The 24,709-nt window shown below is 40.8% G+C and overlaps 1 protein-coding gene across 1 annotated transcript in view; it reads left to right on the top strand.

The window, feature by feature from the left end:
* Window positions 1-23,080, top strand: part of GUCA1C (guanylate cyclase activator 1C) — a 39,635-nt gene extending 16,555 nt beyond the window's left edge. Inside the window, 8 exon segments of the mRNA XM_061427090.1 lie at window positions 4,082-4,151; window positions 8,494-8,607; window positions 10,124-10,155; window positions 11,826-12,023; window positions 13,259-13,315; window positions 13,317-13,341; window positions 22,601-22,759; window positions 22,762-23,080. Of these exon segments, the coding sequence (XP_061283074.1) occupies window positions 4,082-4,151; window positions 8,494-8,607; window positions 10,124-10,155; window positions 11,826-12,023; window positions 13,259-13,315; window positions 13,317-13,341; window positions 22,601-22,759; window positions 22,762-22,896 (790 nt within the window). The 3' untranslated portion in view covers window positions 22,897-23,080.
* The last annotated feature ends 1,629 nt before the right edge of the window (window positions 23,081-24,709 follow it).

Genomic DNA, 24,709 nt, shown 5'->3' with positions numbered 1-24,709 from the left:
TTATCTCTCCTTGCTATTCTTTGGAAATCTGCATTCAGATGCTTATATCTTTCCTTTTCTCCTTTGCTTTTTTGCTTTTCTTCTTTTCACAGCTATTTGTAAGTCCTCCTCAGATAGCCATTTTGCTTTTTTGCATTTCTTTTTCTTGGGGATGGTCTTGATCCCTGTCTCCTGTACAATGTCACTTAGCAGTCATTAAAGAGCAAGCATCCAACTCTTCCAGGAGAAATAATGCAGTCTTGAGAGACAGGCTGACTAAATTAGGGTGAGCCTGCTGCTAAGTTGCTTCAGTTGTGTCCAACTCTGCAATCCCACAGACAGCAGCCCACCAGGCTCTGCCGTCCCTGGGATTCTCCAGGCAAGAACACTGGAGTGGGTTGCCATTTCCTTCTCCAATGCATGAAAGTGAAAAGTGAAAGTGAAGTCACTCAGTAAGTGTCCGACTCTTCGTGACCCCATGGACTACAGCCTACCATGCTCCTCCATCCATGGGATTTTCCAGGCAACATTACTGGACTGGGTTGCCATTGCCTTCTCCGAGGGTGAGCCTACATTTTATCTATTGTAATATTGGTTTAAGGAGACTGATGCTGATAAGAAACCCACATTAGCTACTTGAAGTTCCTTGCAAAAGGCAGCTATTATAATCTGGCATGAGTCTTCCATACTTAGCTCCAGAAGTGATCAAACCTGGACAATGGTCTTGCCTTCCGTGAAGTGCATATGAGACTGGCTTTCAAGTTATGGGGTAGGGCACGCTGAGCTGGCGGCTTTCTAGGGGCAGATGGTCAGCTCCTGGATATCCAGGAAGCCTATGAACACCAGGAGCTAGTTTGAGAAGACCTTTGTCCCAGAATCCTCAAATCTTGTACAGTGGTGACCAAGTCAAGAACAACTGAGTCTGATCTGCATAACAATCACATTATAGAATCCATTTCCCAGGCCAGCATATTTTCATTTTAGAGAAGCGAGCCTCCTCAGGATGTTCCAGCAATTCCTTGGCTGAAAGAGGTTTTGTTTGCTGTTAGAAGTCAGTAGGTGAAAATGAGCTAGGTCATAAATGCTGAACATCAAGTTTCCTTTACAGATTTAAAAAATTCACAAAAGTATTTTTTAAAGCATTCACAGGTACTTGATGTGACAGAGATAGCGCTTATTACCTACTTTCTTTTCAGTTCCTAAAATGCCAATTAAGTATCACTGGCAGTTGTTGATTCACTTTATAATGTGCTTATCACTTGCTCTCTGGGTTTCCTTCTGACCATCTGAGGAACCATTTTCAGGCAGAAATTTCAATTCATATGTTGCTACTGGCCTGCAACAGCTGGCAAAATGTCACTGAAGTGTCACACGTAAAAGAATGAAAGCATCTCACCGTCTCCAGGTTAGGGACCGTGATGATTTACGAATTTCTCAGATAGTGATTCTGTGAAAAATAATAGAAAGTCCAAGTTGTGGGAGGAAATAAGTCTTAATCTGGGCTAAAAGTTTGGATTTTTGCTGGATTTGGATTATTTTCCTGACTACGAGGGTGTGTGTGCGCATGCTGAGTTGCTTCAGTTGGGTCTGACTCTTTGCAACCCCATGGACTGGAGCCCACTAGGCTACATGGGATTCTCCAGGCAAGAATACTGGAGTGGGTTGCCATGCCCTTCTCCAGGAGAACTTCCTGACCCAGGGATTGAATCTGAATCTCTTGCATCTTGTGCTTTGGTAAACAGGTTCTTTACCACTGGTGCCACCTGGGAAGCCCACTCAGCATGAACAAATGTGGCTTTATAGATAGTTATAATAAGTCATTTCTATTTCCATGATAATGTTACTAGAACTGAGATGTTGTGCTTCTTGGTTAATACTGTTAGGGCCTTGTTAGGGTTAAATGAGCCCATACATGTAAAGCACAATCCTAGTCCTAAATGTATAACAAGGATTACATCACACCAACAACTGTCACTGCTGTCATGGTTATTATTACTAGTCCAGCTCATTTATCATCTGAAATGAAGGACTGTTTCCAGAGCTGAAATTTCATGATTTTGAATCAATGAAATGAAGCCAAATTTTTGTAATATTATCCAGCTCATAAATTCATGGTTCTGTCATTGGGACAAAACCCTGAAGAGAATGTCTCTGAAATACACTAAGATAAATTTCAATATCTGTATCTCAAGATCACTGAAGCAAAGAGAGTGACAGGACCATATTGAACCTCTCAGATGATATCGACAGTGAGATTTTACTCAAAAGCTTTAGAAGTTTCCCTGCTGGCTTACAGGGTAAAGCATCCGCCTGCAAGGCGGAAGACCTGGGTTCGATCCCTGGGTCAGGAAGACACCCTAGAGAAGGAAATGGCAATCCACTCCGGTACTCTTGCCTGGAAAACCCCATGGATGGAGAAGCCTGGTGCAGGCTACAGTCCATGGGGTCACAAACAGTCAAACACAACTGAGTGACTTCACTTTCACTTTCACTTTAGAAGGTGGGGAGAATGGAGGAGTGAGAGTTTTAATGCAGGTGGGAGGCCCCAAAGAGGGGGAAATGATGAGCCAAAGCAAGGACCAACTCCACAGTCATAAAGGAAGGCTCTAGTTTCCTAGCCAAGATCATGGGTGAGGACTAAACAGGGTCAGCTGGAAGAGAACTGGTGCATGTACTGATTCATCTCATTGGCCCTCCTGGAGGGAGAATATTCCCGGGGGAAGCCATAAGCAGTGAGAGGCTGTTGTCTATGGGGGTACATATGTGTGCGTGCTCACTCAGTCATGTGTGATTCTCTGTGACACCATAGATTGTAGTCTGCCAGGCTCTTCTGTCCATGGAATTCTCCAGGCAAGAATACTGGAGTGAGTTGCCATTTTTTTCTCCAGGGATCTTCCTGACCCAGGGATTGAACCTGTGTCTCCTGCATTGGCAGGCAGATTCTTTACACTGAGCCACCTGGGAAGGCCCTGTTATCTGTAGGGTGCTGGAGGCTAAACTGTGGGCCAGGAGGGAGGGGCCAAGAATTCCAGAATGGACAGAAGTGTTCATCAAACCTGGATGCAGGAAGGGGCTGGAGGATGAACACCTCCTGTCCTGCTTAGCCAGGTGGCTATAGTGGCAGAGTGAGGGAGAGCCAACAATAGAGGCTCAAGTCTCCCTGAGGTTAAATGGCTTAGAGGACATGGCCAGCTTTACCTTGGGCAGTACCAGGTCTGAAGGAAACACAGCATCTTCAGACACTGAGTTACCTTACCTTACACACTTGCACTACCAAGTTGTTCACACATAGAAGTCCACAACCACCCACTGCATTGAACCTGTCCCATCTATTCCAGAAAGAGAATTCAGTTTTAATAAATTGAGGGCAATATTGCATGATATGAAGGAAAGTCTTAGAGTAAGCTTGTGCTCAGTTGCTTCGGTCGTGTCTGACTCTGTGAGTCCACAGCTCTAGCCCACCAGGCTCCTCTGTCCATGGCATTCTCCAGGCAAGAATACTGGAGTGGGTTGCCATTTCCTTCTCCAGGGGATCTTCCCAGTGCAGGGATCAAACCCAGATCTCCTGCATTTCCTACATTGTGGTGGATTCTTTACCACTGAGCCACTGGGGAAACCCAAGTAAGGCTGACTAGATCTTAAATCTTGGATCCACCCACATCCCAGTTTTGCTGCTTTACATGGTTTATTTAAACTCTGAAAATCAGTTTTCTTTTCTGTAAAATAAGAATAATGCTACCTGTAAGGCTGTTGTTAGAATGAGAGAGAATGCATGGAGAGCGACCAGCACGGGGCTTGGGATGTGGGCCTCCCCCATACAGCTTCCTAAAATATACTAACGGTTGTTCTTTCACTTAATAATAAATCAGTTATTTTCATGTGCATATCAGCTTTAACTTTCTACCTTCATTTCAAATTGATCCTACTTTTAAAACAACTGATTTATGGCAGGTCGTGAATATCACCTGGAGATCATATTCCACCTGAATATTTTCTGTTGAGCAGAAGTTGTACTGCATGACTTTGTTTCCCTTGTTTTTATCATATACTTCTAGAATTTCACCTCCTGGGGGAAAATCTTTTTCTTAAACTTTCTTTGTAGATGTAAAAAGTGTGCCTTAGTTTCTGAGGCACACACATTTTACAGAGACCGTGAGAAAGCTCGTTTCCACGTATTTCTCTTCCCCTCACTTGAACACCCTCTACAAAACAACACAGTAATGGAACCAAACTCCCTTAGGAAACAGAAATTTATGCTTCCATATCTTGACCCCCATTTAACTCTTCCCTGTAATCTACTCTATCCTAAGAACATGATGTATAAATCTATAAATGTTTTGGGAGTAAAACTGTGAATAGGCTCTCAAACTCTCCTGAGGCTCACCAGATGGCTTTGTCTTCATTCAATTTCCACCCCACCCTTCAACCTCAAAAGAAGATCCTTCCCTTACCAAACCCACTTTTTAGAGTTTTGTGATTCAGAATTATGAGAAATTGGAATAAAAGAACGAAATGTTCTCATGGTAGGGCAGGCATGTGAAGGAATGGGGCAGTGGAGACTGCTGAAGATGGAGCATCAGGATTCATGTGGAGGAGCAGATGGGAGAGGGAGGGGGTGTTGTGCAGAAACCTATAAATGTCTTGCAAGTCACGTTCCAGAAACGAAAGACTTGCTGTTATTTTGAAATTAATTTTTGGCTAGACTGTACTCATGACTCATTCTGAGGCTGAACCTTGTGGGTCATAATTTTTCTAATTAGTTTGAATAAAGGTTTATAAATTCGTGTGAGAGTAAGCCACAATTACAGAGCTACTTGGAAAGTTGTTAGATGTTAACATTGTCTACAATGATAGACATGGATAAGAAAAACAGCGTAGGTCCGTGATTCCCAAATCTTAGGATATATAAGACATTACCTGAGGAACATCTTAAACTGCAGCTTCTTGGACTCCATCCCAAGTAGTTTTGATGTTCTTGTTCAGGTTTATGTCTAGGAATCTGTATTTTGATGTCCACACTTGATTCTGACATAGAATTTATGAACCCCATTCTGGCTCAAGGCCAATGTCAGACTTCTTCATACAGTTCTATGTGCCATGGGGGCTCCCATAGTTCAACCACAGAAATACAAGTTTTCCTTTTGGTTGCCCCAAAGAAAAGCTGGTTTGGACATTCCCTATTGCATGCCTCCTAGTCACATTTGGAGAAATATCTTGCCTTTTCTGTAGTTCCTTTTTCCCCTCTCACCCATCCTAAATCTATAGATCAATTCAAGACAAGATTTGTTCTTTTTTTATAGAAGAAGCATTTTACTTAACGCCCTCTCCAAGATTAACACAAACTATTAAATTACATTCACCAGAATTGTCTCACCAATGCAAATTTATACAGAATCTTAATGGGATGAAAATTGGAAAGGGATATCTGACTGCAGATTGTGAGGATTAATTTGCCAGACCACATAACAGAATGCTCCAATGAAAACAGGAAATGTTTTGCTTGCAGGAGCCTTTGAAAGAGGCCGCACTTGTTTAAGTAAAAAGGTCTCCTCACCCATAACCATCGACTTTGACTGTAGATGAGCCAAATTGCCCGTTTTAAAACCACACAATGAAAATACTTTTGCTTGTCTCCTGGTAGAGGTTGCCTAGAGCTTTAGAAGCCTGGATAAGAAAATGTGTTAGGACCACCCACCCACTGTGCCTTATCATAAAATACCAAATGTTCTAAAGACAACATTGTTCAATCTACCTTGTTGTCATCCATCATGCCCAGGTGACACTGAAAATTGTGATCACTGAAGCAAGACTCGTAAAATGAATCATCACAAAATATCATAAAATATAAAGTTTTATGGAAATACTGGAGTGTCCACCTTATAACAAACCAGCTCAGTCTTCACAGGGAAGATGCTTCTGTGACCTTTTGGTAAATATACACAATAACTACCCAGGAAATGACTGTATTGATTGGTCAACCCTGGAGACACAGGAACAAGACCCAGAAGCAGATGCACCTGTGGTTAGACACCGTATTACCCACCTTCTATTCTCCACACCTGCCAGTCCTGTTTCTGAAAAATAATGGTTGTGTCCCACCAAATCTGGAGATGATATCTTGATGTCACCTTACATTTCAACTCTCTAATAACTTCCCTTGTCCCAGCCACAGCTCTGCTAGGGATTAACAAGTGAAGTGGAAGTGAGCAGTAGGAAAAGCAGGTGGAAGAAAGGTAAAACCATGTAATGTTTTGGGCACATTTGAGCTGACTTCTTTTAGGACACTTCTGCTCTTGAGAAACCTATATGCAGGTCAGGAAGAAACAGTTAGAACTGGACATGGAACAACAGACTGGTTCCAAATAGGAAAAGGAGTACGTCAAGGCTGTATATTGTCACCCTGCCTATTTAACTTATATGCAGGGTACATCATGAGAAACACTGGGCTGGAAGAAGCTTAAGCTGGAATCAAGATTGCCAGGAGAAATATCAATAACCTCAGATATGCAGATGACACCACCCTTATGGCTGAAAGTGAAGAGGAAGTAAAAAGCCTCTTGATGAAAGTGAAAGAGGAGAGTGAAAAAGTTGGCTTAAAGCTCAACATTCAGAAAACAAAGATCATGGCATCTGGTCCCATCACTTCATGGGAAATAGATGGGGAAACAGTGGACACAGTGCCAGACTTTATTTTTCTGGGCTCCAAAATCACTGCAGATGGTGACTGCAGCCATGAAATTAAAAAACACTTACTCCTTGGAAGGAAAGTTATGACCAACCTAGATAGCATATTCAAAAGCAGAGACATTACTTTGCCAACAAAGGTTCGTCTAGACAAGGCTATGGTTTTTCCAGTAGTCATGTATGGATGTGAGAGTCAGACTGTAAAGAAAGCTGAGCACCAAAGAATTGATGCTTTTGAACTGTGGTGTTGGAGAAGACTCTTGAGAGTCCCTTGGACTGCAAGGAGATCCAACCAGTCCATTCTAAAGGAGATCAGTCCTGGGTGTTCTTTGAAAGGAATGATGCTAAAGCTGAAACTCTAGTACCTTGGCCACCTCATCGAAGAGTTGACTCATTGGAAAAGGCTCTGATGCTGGGAGGGATTGGGGGCAGGAGGAGAAGGGGACGACAGAGGATGAGATGGCTGGATGGCATCACTGACTCGATGGACCTGAGTTTGAGTGAACTCTGGGAGTTGGTGATGGACAGGGAGGCCTGGCATGCTGCAATTCATGGGGTCGCAAAGAGTCAGACACAACTGTGCGACTGAACTGAACTGATGGTTGATTCAAGTTGTTGTACAACAGAAACTAAAACAACATTGTAAAATCAATAATAAAAATGACTGAATTAACTTGAAAACATTTTAAAATGTGGGAATCTCAAAAAAGCCATTAACCAGCCAAACAGGCTTTGCTTTACATCCATAAACACTGGTGGATTCTCACTTTTCTTAGACTTGGTAGAATTAAGTCTCAAGTCTTAAAGACTTAAGCACATCACTTTATAGACCAGTGAGCCTAAAGTCCTTTATTTCCAAGGAAAAAGGATACTTTGTCACATCCTGTTTTTGTAAATATAATTTGACATCCCAAATATTCCCAAAAGAATCAGCTGATAGCATCTTTTCCTGGGCTGAAGATGCTGCCCATTAGCAGCTGAAAGCACATGGAAAAACAGAATGGCCTGACACCTCCCCTAGAGCTGGCCACCTTTCTTAAAATAGTCGAGCATTTGGCTGAGCAAGGTTTGAAGTATATGATTCTAAGAATGGCACAGGATGCTTTTCAACTGGGAATGTTTTACCAATTTAAAACAGGATGAGGGGAACTACCTAAACTTGCACCCCTTAATCTTTTCTAAGATTTAACACAACAAAATCTTTTTAAAAAATTAATTTTGATTCATACTGAAAATGATGGGATTAAAAGGAATCCTGCAGATTAGCAGCCCAAAAACTTCAACCGGTTTCTCTAAAACAGTAGGGAATTTAGCTACATACTGGATGTTTCCCTGTAATTGAAAATTGGCACCTGGTCTTCTCCCTGAGTGGAGGCAAAAACCTGAAGGTATTCAGAAGAAACCACTGTAGGGTGTTCTCTGTGAGAACTCAGCCTTCCATCATGGCATTTCAGACTCTTTTTTGTCATAGGAAGTAAACATTTTCAGAACTTTCCTGGTTTCAGGTGGTTAAGACTCCACACTTCCACTGCAGCGGGGTACAGATTCAATCTCTGGTTAGGGAACTAAGATCCCATGTGCTGCACTTGGCCAAAGAAAAGAAAAAGCGTACCTTTTCTCTGAAAATGTTCTCACTTATTTACAATTATTTGTCTCTATACACCTTACACCAGTTCTTTTTAATAAAGTTCCAGGGAATAGTTTCATGCCAAAATCTCATGAGTTGTATTATATTGTACTGAAGGTCCTGCTCATGAATGATGACTTCACAAATAAAAAATAATTGGCCTTCTTAAATATTTATTTCCCTTTCTACCTTGCTTTCCATAGGATGGATTTATTGACTTAAGAGTTTATTGCTGCTGTAAATCCCGTAGTACAAGAAAAATGAAGCAAAAATTAAAGTGGTATTTTGAGCAATATGATGTCATCGGAAATGGTTCTGTTGACTAAAGGGAACATCTTTGTGGTAAGTGAAGTAGTGAGGCATCCTTTGCAGGACATTCTATAGTTAACTCCATCTTCCTCCTGTGGAGGCAGTGACAGTTCCCTATGTGGTTGGCTATTCTTGGGACGTGTATTTGGAATGGCTGAAGCAATGTCAGTCTCTATCCTGTTGGTTACTGAATGTGCGACTGCATATCAGCATTTTCTTCTAGGTGCAGTCCACTCTGAAGTTTACACATTTAGAACGGTATTGAGAATGAAAAATAAACATAGGTTGGCCACCTGATGCAAAGGGCCAACTTGTCATTGGGAAATGACACTGGGAAAGATTGAAGGCAATAGAAGGGGGCAGCAGAGGGATAAAATGGTTAGATGGCATCACTGACTCAATGAACATGAATTTGAGCAAACTCCGGGAGATAATGAAGGACAAGGGAGCCTGGGGTGTTGCAGTACATGAGGTCACAGAGAGTCAGACACAATTTAGTGACTGAATGACAACAACTTATCTTTTTCTCTGCCTCGGTGCAGAAAGTCTCGTGGGGAGCAGCTGAAATATAAGATGGTTTATATAGCAAGAGACATGGATGAAGAATAAAGGTCCTAAGGAATGAATCTTTCTGGGAACTTGACTAAAGTGTTTTCTAACAGATTGCTCAGGGAGCTCAGATCTTTTCCATCTCTGAAATTCGAGGACTCCCTTTATAAGTCTTAACCCCCCACTCTCTGCTAATGGAGTGAGGATAGTGATTATAATGGTATGAGATGAAATGTATCCCAAGTAAAAGTGACTAAGTGGGGCACTGTGCCTGAATAAAGATATGAAGCAAAATAAACATTATGAATATTATACGCTGACTTTGTGAATGTCAGAACTAGGATCGATGTCACAGAGATGATATGGTCCAAATTCTCTCATTTATAGATGAAGCTGAGTCACATAATGTGTGGTATAAGAGAAACTTGTGAGGAAAAATCATTGGGTAGAACTATAATGACTATTTCAACAAAGCTGTTACACTATTTAGTAAATATTAACACATGGGAAGAATTCAAGAGTATGATAATACTAATATTGCTTCTACTTGAATCTCATCAAAAAGAGTACCAAGATGTTTTGTAACTGAACTTTGTAATGTTAAAATTCAGAAATTCTGCATACTTATTACATGTTGCAATACAAAACTGGGAATCTAAAATGTTCTACAGAGTGCCCAATCCAGTATAAATTTTTAAATAACATCTTAATATATACCTATTTTAAAAAACACTAAGTATATAATACGGCATACAAATACTAGGGTGCCTCAAAGCAGTGCTCCAATCATGAGGTTTGTACCCTGGGGTCTATGGATCTATTGCCTTCAGGAATCCTTGGTCCCTCTTAGAATCAAGTGCAAAGTTTTGCACATGATCCACTTTTTTTCCCAGGGGAGGTAGGGGGTCAAGTTTGCAAAAGAACTAGGAAGAGCTAAAGGATTAACTCTTTTTGTTGTTGTTCTAAATCTTACAGGAAAGTTTACATAGATTTTCATTAGTTGAAATGTATAACTTAAGTTAGTGAGCCAAGGAAAGAAAAATAGCTAATTTGAGTTTTTCCCTAAAATGTTTAGAAAGAACAAAATGAAAACAGGCAAACTGAAATAATTAGCACAGAGCAGAAATTAATAATTAGATGCTATTTGTCTCTGATTAATACAGTGTTAAAAACAGTAAGATGTAATTCTGGTAAAGGCACTGTGGAGGGACCATAAATTGATAGAACATTCCTGGAAATGTGGTCTGCATAACAGACTGAAATGTCTCTTCAGTTTTAGAGTCAGTTACTTTTTGTCAGGAAAAACAATTTTGCCAAAGATAAAAGTTCTGATTTACATCACAGAATCATTTAAAATCAGATCAGATCAGATCACATCAGTCACTCAGTCGTGTCCGACTCTTTGCGACCCCATGAATCGCAGCACGCCAGGCCTCCCTGTCCATCACAAACTCCCAGAGTTCACTCAGACTCACATCCATCGAGTCAGTGATGCCATCCAGCCATCTCATCCTCTGTCATCCCCTTCTCCTCCTGCCCTCAATCCCTCCCAGCATCAGGGTCTTTTTCAATGAGTCAACTCTTCACATGAGGTGGCCAAAGTACTGGAGTTTCAGCTTTAGCATCATTCCTTCCAAAGAAATCCCAGGGCTGATCTCCTTCAGAATGGACTGGTTGGATGTCCTTGCAGTCCAAGGGACTCTCAAGAGTCTTCTCCAACACTACAGTTCAAATACACATTAAAAAAATCTAAAGGAGGAAAACTTTTAATGCAATGAAATATATAATTATAAAAAATCAGTGGTCTATAAACAAACATTCTACATAATTACAAGTGAAGAAAAACACAAAGGTAAGGAGTAATACATACTGCGTAATTTTTGTCAATACATAGTAAGATGTTAAAATGAAATTCAGCCCAGGTATCATTAAGATTTGAAGGAAGTACTAGTATAGACAGAATTTACTAGTCGTTAAGGAAGCAGTTACAAAGGAAGTAGTTACATCTTAATCACAATTCAAGGGTATAAAATGGTCAAGATGAGGGCTTGGGAGAAGGATTACTGAAGAGGATTTCTCATGTAAGAGCCCTCATGTCAATTGCATGAGGTTCTAAGGACACCATTTAAGGTGTGGATGTGCCCTGGAGTTTAGGGAACACACTGTTCCAGTCATACCTGAGAAATCTAAAGAAGCAGACCATGGCAACAGAGTCTTGGGGTAAAGTTCAGGATATGTCTGCATTCCTGGAATCTGCTGGGACCAAAAATGCTTGAGTGTTTCCTTGGATCAGATATGGGCCACTGAGAGAGGAAGCTGGTAAAGAGCTTTCTTGGATCTTGTCCAGCTGAGTCACTTGGAGAAGTGAGGAATCCTCAGGAGAAGAGAGGTGGAGAGTGGTTCTCAGCCAGGAGCGATTTTACTCTCCTCCCTCAGGGGACAGCTGGCAAAGTCTGGAGACAATTGATTCTCAACTGGAGAATGGGGGAGGGTGTGGTGCAACTGCTGTCTATTGTTAGAGCCCAGGGATGCTGTTAGACATTCTACCACGCATAGGATGGCACAGGACAAGAAAGAATTGTCGAGTCCAAAATGTCAGTGATGCAGATGTTTAGAATTGGGTTTCTAAAGAAACAGTCTCAAAGGCTGTAATCAAAGTGCATGATTTCACATCTAGGAAGTTGCAGGAGAATCTCAGTAATGAACAGGGGGTGGGAGGCTTCAGAGAAGGAATGGGCTTTAAACGTCTGCTATCCAGAGAGCTCTGCAACCGTGATCATGATGGTATCTGCCAAATCAAGGCTCTCTTACTCTCCCTTTATCTCCTCCTCCCTCCTGCTCACACTCGGAGAGGTCAGAGAAAGGGCTTAGCAAGGTGGGGGAGAAACAGATGTACTAAAGGAGGAAGGAAAGAAAACAAACCATGCCTCTTTGCCTCCCCACCCCGCCATGCTTCTCCTCAAAGAAGAGGGAAAACACGAGGCACCCGACAACTCCCTCCAAATTATTATCCCCTTAGGCCTTAATCTTCCAGTCAATCCTTCATCCCCACTTATGTTGCCTGGAGTTGGGTGATGGACAAATTCTAAAAATCTCATCATCTCTCACTGTGACTTACACATGCAGTCGAATATCACTTCAGGATGTGGGAATACTGGATGTCTCGCCAAAGTTTTGAGGCTTCTGGGGTCTCTGTCAAGACAACTGAGAAATCCTAAACTTTCATCTAATAGGAGACTAACTACATGTATCTTAATCATTGCACTAAGTATTATTTAACTGAGATCTCGGCTTGCTAAGGCCAAGAGTGGTGCTTTGCCACCGTTAACTGTGATTATTCCTAGGATTTAAGATTAGTAATGTTTGGGAAGCAACAAGAGAGAGTCCTATGTGACAAACTGAAATGTTGCCAACAGTTTTTCTAAAGATTCTCCTGTTCAATCAAGATAGTTACGTTCGAATTCCCACATGACTGATCCATTCTCTCATTTTCTTAATTTCTACATCCAATATGGGTCATTTAATTTAGTCACTTGGGGCAAGAATGGGGGCGGGGAGAGTGGTTAAATCATCCCTCTAGGAAATCTGGAAATGTCTTTTTCCTTATGTCCCCTGACAGCTTTTATGATGAAAAGTTGCTGGCAGACTGAGAGAAATTCAGGATCCTTCCAAGGCATGCATGTCTGTCTTCCCAGTTGATAGCTCTGCAAAAGGGCACAAAAAAGCAAACACACCAGTGGCAGAAGCCAGAGAGAAAGCATTAGATGCTTATAGAACACCCTTTTATGTTCATCATAAGATCAAAGATAAGTCTAAAACTTGAGAAAACTGTCTTTTCTGGGTCCAAAACCACTGTGATATTTTCTCCAGTGGGCTGTTAGTATCTTTTGTTACTTAATATGTTGAATGGATCCCTTTGTTCTGTGTAAAATAATACCTTAGACTAAACTCAGTTCATTTAAGTTCCAAGTCTCATTACCCAGAACTGACATACAATCTTTTTATTTGTTTTTGAACTGAAAACAGGTTGGATAGCAAACCTGAAATAAACAATTCCCTCAATTCTGTCACACTGAGGTAAGAAATGTTGCAAAATGAATTTGCTTCCAGAAAAGTTGAGCTTAGATTTAGTTTGCAGAAGGTGCAAGCCTTCAACCACCAGCAAACTGAGTCCTGAAGAGTTTAACACATTGGTGTTTTGTAAGAGATGTAAACAGTGATAAAATAGCCCTTCACCTCAGGCTCACTTTCCTTATTGTGTAGGAGATAGATGATTTAGACAAAACCATGAACCTTTCAAGAAAATGTACTTGTGATATCACTTCAGTTCAGTTCAGTCACTCAGTTGTGTCCGACTCTTTGCAACCTCATGAACCACAGCACGCCAGGCCTCCCTGTCCATCACCAACTGCCAGAGTCTACTCAAACCCATGTCCATGGAGTCGGTGATGCCATCCAAACATCTCATCCTCTGTCATCCCCTTTTCCTGCCCTCAATCTTTCCCAGCATCTGGGTCTTTTCAAATGAGTCAGCTCTTCACATCAGGTGGCCAAAGTATTGGAGTTTCAGCTTCAACACTTGGGTTTCACAAATTGACCAGTGCAATGTTCTGCAGCTGATACAATTTGACTGAATATATACTGACCCCATGGACTGTAGCTCGCCAGGTTCCTCTGTCCATGGGATTCTCCAGGCAAGAATACTGGAATGAGTTGCCATGCTCCTCTCCAGGGAATCTTCCCAACCCAAGGATTGAACCTGGGTCTCCCACTTTGCAGGAAGATTCTTTACCATCTGAGCCACCAAGGAGGCCCATATTGACCATACTTATATTCAATGCACAGTGACTGACACTTTGTATATATAAAGGGTGAAGGGAAATAAAAAGGGGGAAAAGTGGGAGAGTAGGGGATGAAGGACTCTCTGCTGTTTGTTTGTGGGTATGTTTTAAGGCTGAATTTCTTTTTACTGGAAGCTTCTCATCAAATTACGAATAAACTTAAGTTTTCCCTCCTAACTTCAATTATGCCATCTTCTATCAGATTTTTCCTTCTCCTTGACGATACACTTCTGGAAAGAGTTGTCCACAGTTGCCTCCATTTCTGCTCTCTCCGTATTTCTACTGTCTGCTCACTTGTTCGTCTGTTCGTTCTGCCCTAAAACCTGGTTTCCTCTTTATCTCAGAAATGTTGCATTTCTTCAGAGGCAGGAACAAGAAGACACAACACAGACATTCCAAGAGAAGGGAGGGGGATTACACCAAATGGATTCAATCAAGGGATGATCTTGAAAAAGTAAGTTTGGAATTGTGGAAAATTAGTAAGAGATGTTAAAAGGGGATCAAGGGAGGGAACAGATATAAGGGATTGAAAACCATGTTTGGCATCATTCCACAGAATCAACCTACCCATCACGGATCACTTGTAGTGAACACTGGAGGGCAGTAGAGGCTCATGTTGAACGTAGCAGTTTGCTTAGTCAAACGTGGCTGCTTACTACTCTGCAGGACATGAGGAGGAAGCTGGGAGAGAGTTCAAATGAAAGCACCGCCATGAGCAATCCAAACATTTGGGCAAGAGTATAATTCTCAGAAAAACAACTTGAAAATATATCAAGAGCAAAGAGCTTCCTCTTAAGGACCCAGTCCCGCATCTACCTCTTAGTCTCAAGTGAGTATGCTGACTTACTGGTTTACTAAGATCAAAGCTACTTGGTGTCATCACTTTATATAAGTCTACATAGATGGAGAATAAAGTAAGTCAGTACATGTGAAAGCTGCAAGGAACAATTTCAGATTGCCCAGAGTTGCTGAGGAGGCTAAGTGAAGTTAGAAAAGAACCAGAAAAATGGAAAGCGGAGGACCTGATGAGGCCAGTGCAAAACTTGATTTGAAATATGTACCTGAAATGGTAATCATCAAGCAAGAGAAATGCTGGAGATTGTTTTTTGTTTTAGACTTTAATCCTAGAGGTGCTGCAGGGTGGCAGGGACTGGAGTAGAGAAGGATAAACCATTCAACTCAGGGTCAAAATTGTTGATCAAAGGGTGAGTGTTCTGAAAGTAGATGGACCATCATGAATACTTAAGACTTAGCATCATAAGTGAATTTCAAAAGGACAGATCAAGAACGTTTGAAAATATCCACAACTCCTGCTTGTAGTGCTGGTGAGGGGTGGAAGGGGTCTAGGAAAAAGTGACTTCCCATAGAGAAGTATGAGAGGATGGTGGTATCCTTATGAAGAGGCTCCGTTTGAAGAGACAGATAACATGTTCCAGAAAACAGAAAATTATGCAGGAGTCATTTACATTTATGTAATCTCCTAAAGAACAAAGAAACGGTAAAATGGGAAGTGTGGTTGGAAAGGGCCTAGAAATAGAGTTGAGTTGAAAAACAATGTAAATCTAGACGAGAGAAGATGTTGGGCTCAGGAATAACTGAGTTCACCTGCAATTAGGGAACTGGGATTTTTGACCTGTAGTGATAACTCAGATCACTTCATGGGAAATAGATGGGGAAACAGTGGAAACAGAGTCAGACTTTATTTTTTTGGGCTCCAATATCACTGCAGATGGTGACTGCAGCCATGAAATTAAAAGATGCTTACTCCTTGGAAGGAAAGTTATGACCAACCTAGATAGCATATTCAAAAGCAGAGACATTACTTTGCCAACAAAGGTCCATCTAGTCAAGGCTATGGTTTTTCCAGTGGTCATGTATGGATGTGAGAGTTGGACTGTGAAGAAGGCTGAGCACCGAAGAATTGATGCTTTTGAATTGCGGTGTTGGAGAAGACTCTTGAGAATCCCTTGGACTGCAAGGAGATCCAACCAGTCCATTCTAAAGGAGATCAGTCCTGGGTGTTCATTGGAAGGAATGATGCTGAAGCTGAAAATCCAATACTTTGGCCACCTGACACTAAGAGTTGACTCATTGGAAAAGACTCTGATGCTGGGAGGGATTGGGGGCAGGAGGAGAAGGGGATGACAGAGGATGAGATGGCTGGATGGCATCACTGACTCGATGGACGTGAGTCTGAGTGAACTCCGGGAGTTGGTGATGGACAGGGAGGCCTGGAGTGCTGCGATTCATGGTGTCACAAAGAGTCAGACATGACTGAGAGACTAAACTGAACTGAACTGAATAACTCAGAAAAAAGGGGATACTTTATGGTTTCTGGAACAGCTTACAGAATTAATAACATCATGTACTCTGATATAAAAACTCATATCTTAAATATCATTGGCTTTTATAAAATGAAGATACCAAACTAGTCACACTTTATAATAACAATGAACCACTCTTTCTTGGCAAATGCATATACAGAATTAAAATTGATAGAATTTGCTTTTATTTGGAAATTATTGGAGGTGGTTGTATCATCTCAAGGGAGAGCTGGGCCATTCCATGCATCAAGATAAAAGTGCTAAAATTGTTGTACAACGACAGCCCAGTGCACCAAAGGACAAGGAAGAGAAAGTAATGAAGACATATATGGTTGATATTTGTTGAAGTATAAAAGGATTTTTCCAGAATTTGACAGAGGAGGATACAGGGCTTCACTCAGACCTAAAGGGGAAATGAGTGTCACAGATGAAAATATCTATTCACATTTTTATAAGTTATATATACCTCAAATAAAACTTTTATTGTTATCATTGTTATAAAAACATTGGTGTTGGTATAAATGGAGATGTTTAAATGTAGCAGAATAGTGTTAACCATGTCCCAACATATCATTTTCTGATTTCTCAAAATAAAAAGCAACAAACACAGAATTTGTATCTGATCCAATGTATATTGAGGCCAAAGATAAGAAGACTCCAGCACACTCAGATGCAACCAAAAAAAAAGAAAAAGAAAACTTCAGGGATTTATATGAAAAATCCCAATTTGACTGAAAATTGCAAAAGGATGACCAACATCAATTCTGCTGGAACAGAAAAATGCAGAATAGATACTTTTAATTCCAGACATAATTATCATGGTAGTTAGCAAATCAAAGTTATATCAAAAGAGAGGTATAGGTTTAGTGCTAAGAAAATAAAGAAACAAAGAGCTATCAGCTCCATGAGGGCAAGAAGTATTTCTGGTTTTTTATGTACTTTGGTGTTTCTTGTGCTCTCACACTTTCTGGCACATAATAGGTTCTCCATAAATAGTTGTATAATGAGAATCTGATAAGATGTCATGGAAAACAAAGGAAGAAATAAAGAACAAGTAAGCACAGTATGCATTGCTATCTGTAGGAAGAAAGGCATCTAAGAGACTAGTTTGGAAATGAACATATATGAAAATGGGTTTGTTTAGTCACTAAGTTGTACCCAACTCTTTTGCAACCCATGAACTGTAGCCCGTCAGGCTCCTCTGTCCATGGAATTCTCTAGGCAAGAATATTGGAATGGGTTGCCATTTTCTTCTCCAGGGGATCTTCCCAACCCAGGGATTGAACCAGAGTCTCCTGCATGGCAGGCGGATTCTTTATAGTTGAGCCACCTGGGAAGCCCAAATATGCATTACAAATGTCATAAGATACAAATACAGATCTATTAGAACTTAATTGCCAATGGAAAGTATTAATAGACGTGAGGCACAGAGAGAGGTTAACGGTGGATTCTTTCTTTCATTACACTTCTCTGTAGTGCTGTTGTTGTTTTTTACCATGAGTATGTATCATTGCTATTACTCAACAAGTTAGCTTATTCTTATATTATGAACAAAAGCATCTAGGAAAGGAGATTTTGAAGAGAATCACAAAGACGGAAAATCGAAGCTCAATATTCAATATCACTGAAGAATGAAAACAGAAGGGACAGCAAGATGTCCCAGGATAAATGATCAAGCATGGAATTCTGCAGCCCTTACTTCAGGAAGAATAGCAATCGGCATGTTACCATGTGCCTCTTAGGACTCATTCTTGACATGATTTAGGAAGATTTATAGACACTTGTTCACAACCACAAGTGCAGAAACTGTCCAGACAACAAAGTACCAAATAGCCCAGGGATAAAGGAGACTTAAGTGGCTAATAATAAACTGTGAAAGTGAAAAGAAACAGAATGAAGCCAAAGAGAAAATGAGAGGGTGGTTAGTAAGGAGGTAATTTGGGGTAAACGAAAACAGGAACATGAAGACCTTTTATTGAGTGACTAACCAGAAAGACCAGTTTCTAGACTGGAACACTGGAAGCAAACTGGGAAACTGGGAACTACCAGGAAATAATAGGGAAATCAAGTTTCTTTATATGAGAGAAAAAATTGCAGCTTTTTTATAACACTCAGCTATAAAATACTACTAAACGCTTCTAGTGCCACCTTGCTAACGATTACAGAACTTGTGTCACTTTTTCTCACCTCCTGAGACTGCAGTTCCATCTTTGCTAATTTCCCAGCCCCAGCACAAAATTTCATGTTCTTATTAGAAAGAATTGAAAAGCAATTCCTTGACACTGGTTGGTTTCTTTTCTAACCAACCTGACTTCTTTAGAGGAAAAAAAAAAATGCTAATGGGGGCATACTCAGTACATTTTGATATTTTGGAAGGAAGATGCAGTTTTGGGCTTATAGACACTTAAGATATTAATGGGAAGAAAGACATGATCCAGAAATACCAGCAAAACAACGGGATTCCAGAAACAAGACTAAATATTCATGGGTCACTGTCCTATCGCCAATAAAACCACTGAACCTGGTCATGAGTGATGATGGAAAAGCACCCATAAAACTCACCTTCAGGGTCCCAAACAGCCCTATATAATGTGGCTATACATTCTGTGTATTATGTATATTTCAATATATAAAATTGTGCAATTTCTGAATTATATGCCACAAAGATTAATGTGTTTCTAAATAGAAAACAAAAAATAAAATCTCAAAGCTTTAATTTAGGTCCTGGGTCCCATGAGCTCTGGCTTGGTCATTTCTCATCAACTTAGACTCATGACTGGTTGATCTTTTGATAGGAAATTTCTGGACCTGCACAGGCAATCCTTTCCAGGGAGACACAGATCCATCTTTTTACTTTGTTTGGGCATAAATCCACAGACAAATCAAAGAGGACCAGGAAGTAATGTTTAAGAATATCAGATTAAAGGAAAGCAATTCATCAGCTGAGGTTTTGTGAGCACCTCCCATCTTTGCAGCCCTGGTTGGCCATGCTGGTGAAGCCATGCCGTGGAGGAAATGGCAACTGTAGTAAGGCTTGGTGAATGTTTGAATGCTCAGTCTTAGGAGGAAAAGAGTGAGGAAAACTTCAAAATAAGTATGTTAGAAATAGTAAATATTATTTAAGTTTCTTTTGGTAGAGGTTGGCTTAATTTGGAAGGGAGAATGTTTTTGGTAAGTGGGTTAGATAACATGAAAAAAGCAAATATGCAGAATTCATAGGTATTTTGAAAAGCATAACAGCAGTGAAAAATTCCGTCTTAAGAGTAAATCTTATAAGTTGTGACAAGAAAAATTGTAACTATGTAAGGTGATAGATATTGACTAAACTTACTTTGTTACATCAAGTTATATTGCACCCCTTAAGGTAATATGTCAGTTACATTGCAAATTTTTAAAATTCCATAAGTATTTCATCTTTTTTCTCATTTCCACAACTTGCATGGCTTTTGAACATATGTTACTATATCCTGTGTTTAGTTGCTCAGTCTTGTTCGACTTTGTGACCTCATGGCTTCTTCTATGGCCTACCATGATAATGGAGAAGTGTTGTTACAGCTGAGTGGTCAAAACAGATTTCAGCTCCCGATCTCCACTCCCACCTCTCTTGTGGTCATACTGAGCCCCTAGAAATCTGAAAAGCCTTTTGGGTTGTAAACCTAGCAGCTGTGTTTTCCCTTTGCAAAGGAGACATTCTTATTTATGGCCCCCTGCCCTACGACCACTACAGCATGTGACTTCCCCACTGCACACTTACTTCTCCTTTGGAGTTTCAGATTTCCTTCCTTTTCTTTGGTTTGTTCCACAGTTGCACTTTCCTGGGATACATAGGGAATTCTGATCCTATCTGCTGTTACTGGGATTTTGCACAGACTTCTTTGGCATAAGAAAACATAAAGGAACAAAGATTAGATTTCTCTCTTTAAAGAAATCTTATTTTGCCATGGAAACCAAAAGGAAAGGATATTATAAAAATGTGATTTATACTTGTTTGTATTTGAGCCACAATTGTGGTCATTAGATATTTGTCTTCGTCCATTAAAGGACAGGTACAGTTGGTGATGGACAGAGAGGCCTGGCATGCTGCGGTCCATGGGGTCGCACAGAGTCGGACACAACTGAGCAACTGAACTGAACAGTTAAACACATGCTTTCGATTCCTGCTGACTTTCTGCCTCAGGTGCATATTCCCTAGTAAGCTACTCAATGTAACTTCACTTGACTTTGACTGACCTCCCACCAAGACACACACTCTAAAGTACAATCTCCTTGAGATTTGAAAATTTATCTGTGCTTTTCAACCTGAACATACCCATTAGTATAATCCAAATGACTTAAGTCGACAGAGAACCCCTCCTCCGTCCCCCACAGTCCAACGTTGAAAAGTTTGTCTTGTGGGCTGAAGGTGGTGGAAAACACAGCAGCTGGTACACATGGGTATAAATCAATAGTTTTGTAGCTAACTGGAAAAGCTGGTCAGTGTAGACCTAAGGCTTAAGTCAAGGTGACACAATGAGAAATACAAAATCAGAAAAGGAGAGAACTACAAAACTGGTGAATGAATAAATGTTTACCCTTCTGTACAGCTTTGGATATCCTTGAAGTCATTTCCTCAGGGAGAAGAACGTTAAAAACAGCCTTGCGAACAGTCATTTCCTTCTGATCTTAGAAATCAGCAGTTTTCATGCCACTATGACTTGGCCATATGTTCAAGATTCAGTTCAGTTCACGTTAGTCACTCAGTCGTGTCTGACTCTTTGTGACCCCATGGACTGCAGCACGCCAGACCTGCCTGTCCATCACCAACTCCGGGAGTCCACCCAAACTCATGTCCATTGAGTCGGTGATACCATCCAACCATCTCATCTTCTGTCGTCCCCTTCTCCTCCCGCCCTCAATCTTTCCCAGCATCAGGGCCTTTTCCAATGACCCTTCACATCAGGTGGCCAGAGTATTGGAGTCTCAGCTTCAACATCAGTCCTTCCAATGAACACCCAGGACTGATCTCCTTTGGGATGGATTGATTGTATCTCCTTGCAGTCCAAGGGACTCTCAAGAGTCTTCTCCAACACCACACTTCAAAAGCATCAATTCTTTGGTGCTCAGCTTTCTTTACAGTCAAACTCTCATATCCATACATGACCACTGGAAAAACCATAGCCTTGACTAGATGGACCTTTGTTGGCCAAGTAAAGTCTCTGCTTTTTAACATGCTATCTAGGTTGGTCATAACTTTCCTTCCAAGCAGTAAGCGTTTTTTAATTTCATGGATGCAGTCACCATCTGCAGTGATTTTGGAGCCCCAAAAATAAAGTCTGGCACTGTGTCCACTGTTTCCCCATCTATTTGCCATGAAGTGATGGGACCGGATTGCCATGATCTTCGTTTTCTGAATGTTGAGCTTTCAGCCAACTTTTTCACTCTCCTCTCTCACTTTCATCAAGAGACTCTTCAGTTCTTCTTCACTGTCTACCATAAGGGTGGTGTCATCTGCATATCTGAGGTTATTGATATTTCTCCCGGCAATCTTGATTCCAGCTTGTGCTTCTTCCAGCCCAGCATTTCTCGTGATGTACTCTGCATAGAAGTTAAATAAGCAGGGTGACAATGTACAGCCTTGATGTACTCCTTTTCCTATTTGGAACCAGTCTGTTGTTCCATGTCCAGTTCTAACTGTTGCTTCCTGACCTGCATACAGATTTCTCAAGAGGCAGGTCAGATGGTCTAATATTCCCATCTCTTTCAGAATTTTCCACAGTTTATTGTGATCCACAGAATCAAAGGCTTTGGCATAGTCAATAAGGCAGAAAGAGATGTTTTTCTGGAATTCTCTTGCTTTTTTGATGATCCAGCGGATGTTGGCAATTTAATCTCTGGTTCCTCTGCCTTTTCTAAAACCAGCTTGAACATCTGGGTGTTTATGGTTCGTGTATTGCTGAAGCCTGGCTTGGAGAATTTTGAGCATTACTTTGCTAGCATGTGAGGTGAGTGCAATTGTGCGGTAGTGCAGTAGTTTGAACATTCTTTGGCATTGCCATTCTTCCGGATTGAAGGTCAAATAATCAATACTGTATAGAGATGTTAAAAATTTATGTGTGAACACAGGTATTATATACTACCTGATGTTCTCAACTTGAAAAGAGATTGTCACCTGTATTTTCACCTAACAACCCTAGCATTGAATGCTTTCTATGGAAGGGTATTCAAGGAATTAAGAGTCAGAGATGAAAGGATCTAAGAATACCAATAAAAATGCCAGTGAATATATTGTATGTTAGTGAGTGGTGTAGACAAAGCATTTTGCTAATTGTTCTTATTTTCTGAGAGAAATGACTTTGGAAGGATTTATCAATGGCATGGAAAAAGATCAGGGCCCTCTGGAAATTGTTTCCAAGAGCTTTGACTTTTCCAATGTACTGAAAGTAATCTGTGGTGGGAAATAGCCAGACACTGGAGAAAGGCTTCTTCTAAACCAATTGACAAGAATGGTGTAGGGACAGTGAAAGTTGAGAAGCTGTGGAATGGATGCAAAGCAAAGCACTCAGCTTTCGGTGGATTGAAAACTCTCAGTGGAGAAGAAATGTGATTTTCTGCATGTACCTGCTATTGATTACATGTTTTTATTATCATTGGTAACCACTTATGAATACCCCGCTTAAGTTCCACAGAGAACTCTCATAAAGATTCTAAAAAGAAGCACTGCTGCTTCTGTTTATGCATCAGTCCTCGGTCCACATGTTAGAACATGATTAAACTGAAGGATTGCCTCCATGGCTATCAGTGCAAACTGGAGCTTGCATGTATGTTTTCTTGCCCACCTAAAGTAGTCTGCATCTTATAGAACTGGATTATTATTCAGACAGTGTCTCAACAATTTAACATTCTTAGATTAAACACGCATTTGACATATGTATTTGCTGCCTCTTGGCTCTTGTTTCATCCGTATATTATAAATGACTGAGTTCTGGTCTGTTGAAAAACTTTTTTTTCTGCCCTTCTTTCTTCTTCCTTACCCTGAACACTGTCTTGAATCAGTAATAATGTTCTGCTCCAAAGGAAAAGTCTTAAACTATGTAGTGAAAGGAGAAAATTTCCAACTGGGCAATGAGAATGTTTCCATCTGATTTATTATAAATCTGGGTCCAGTTGTGCATGAAAATTTGATGCATCATCTGTAATTATTATGCCAGTTGGAGGCTTGATCAGAACAGCAGACAGCCAGGCTATGCAACAACAAGCACTTGACATTTTAAATGGTCCTGACATTATAGCTCTGACATTTCATTTTTTATATCCTTTCCCCAAAAATGAAATGATGAATGAGATTTCTTGATGGGTTAGAACTTTTAAAGTTTTGGTTCTATATCACAGGCCTATTAGTACCTCTGTCAATGCCAGGCTATGCAAACAGTGGAGGTTGAAGAGCAGATGTGAGCTGTCTTTACGTTAAAAACTTCCTAATTACTCTTTCATATTCAAATTTGGGTTAAAAACACACAAAGAGTGAACTGTCCCTGTCTCCCTGTAGTTGCAGATGTGGATCAAGTATAGAGAGGGATAGATGAGGCACACACGGCAATAGAAATGAAGTATAAATGGAGGTAGGAAGACTTAGGTAAACAAATTGATGAAGATGCAGTTGAAGGTCATATAGATGCAGGTAGAAATATTCTAAGTGAGTGATAGTTGCTCAGTTGTATCTGACTCTTTGTGACCACAGGGACTGTAGCCCATCAGGCTCCTCTGTCCATGGAATTCTCTAGGCAAGAATACTGGAGTGGGTTTTCTAGGATCTTCAAAAGAAAAAGAAAAACTGAGCTTCCTAGCAGTAGAAGTGAAAAGGAAAACATCATTTCACTCTTACCCAGCAGCAGCCCCATCCCAGCAGTGGCAGTTGATTTCATTTTTTGAACCACATTTCTCTGGGGCACCCAATGTCCTTTCCACATAAAACTGGGTCCCAGTTCCCTGCTTCCAAGCTTCTATGTTCTAATAACCTCAGTCTCTTCCTTTTATTTCCCTTGCCTAGGATGGGAGCTGCTCCTTGCCATTTCTGTGTTACTTCAGTGTCTTGCTTGACTTTTCCAGTCCTCCAATGTCCTCTTAACCAATTCTTTGTATTAAACAGGGATTTAAAATATTTTGTGTGTGTGTATGCATGCTCAGTCATATCTAACTCTTTGTGACCTCATGGACCGCAGCTTGCCAGGCTCCTCTGTCCATGGGATTTCCCAGGCAAGAATACTGGAGTGGGTTGCCATTTCCTCCTCCAGGGTATCTTCCCAACCCAGGGAATCAAACTTTCATCTCCTGCATTGCCAGGTGGATTCTTTATCACTGTGACACCTGGGAAGCCCTTTTCTCTCTATTACTAAGTCCTTACTATGGAATTGGCTGAG

Source organism: Bos javanicus, chromosome 1 (assembly GCF_032452875.1).
Source record: "Bos javanicus breed banteng chromosome 1, ARS-OSU_banteng_1.0, whole genome shotgun sequence".
Classification (NCBI taxonomy): Eukaryota; Metazoa; Chordata; class Mammalia; order Artiodactyla; family Bovidae; genus Bos; species Bos javanicus.
This window is presented reverse-complemented; position numbering and strand designations above follow the sequence as displayed.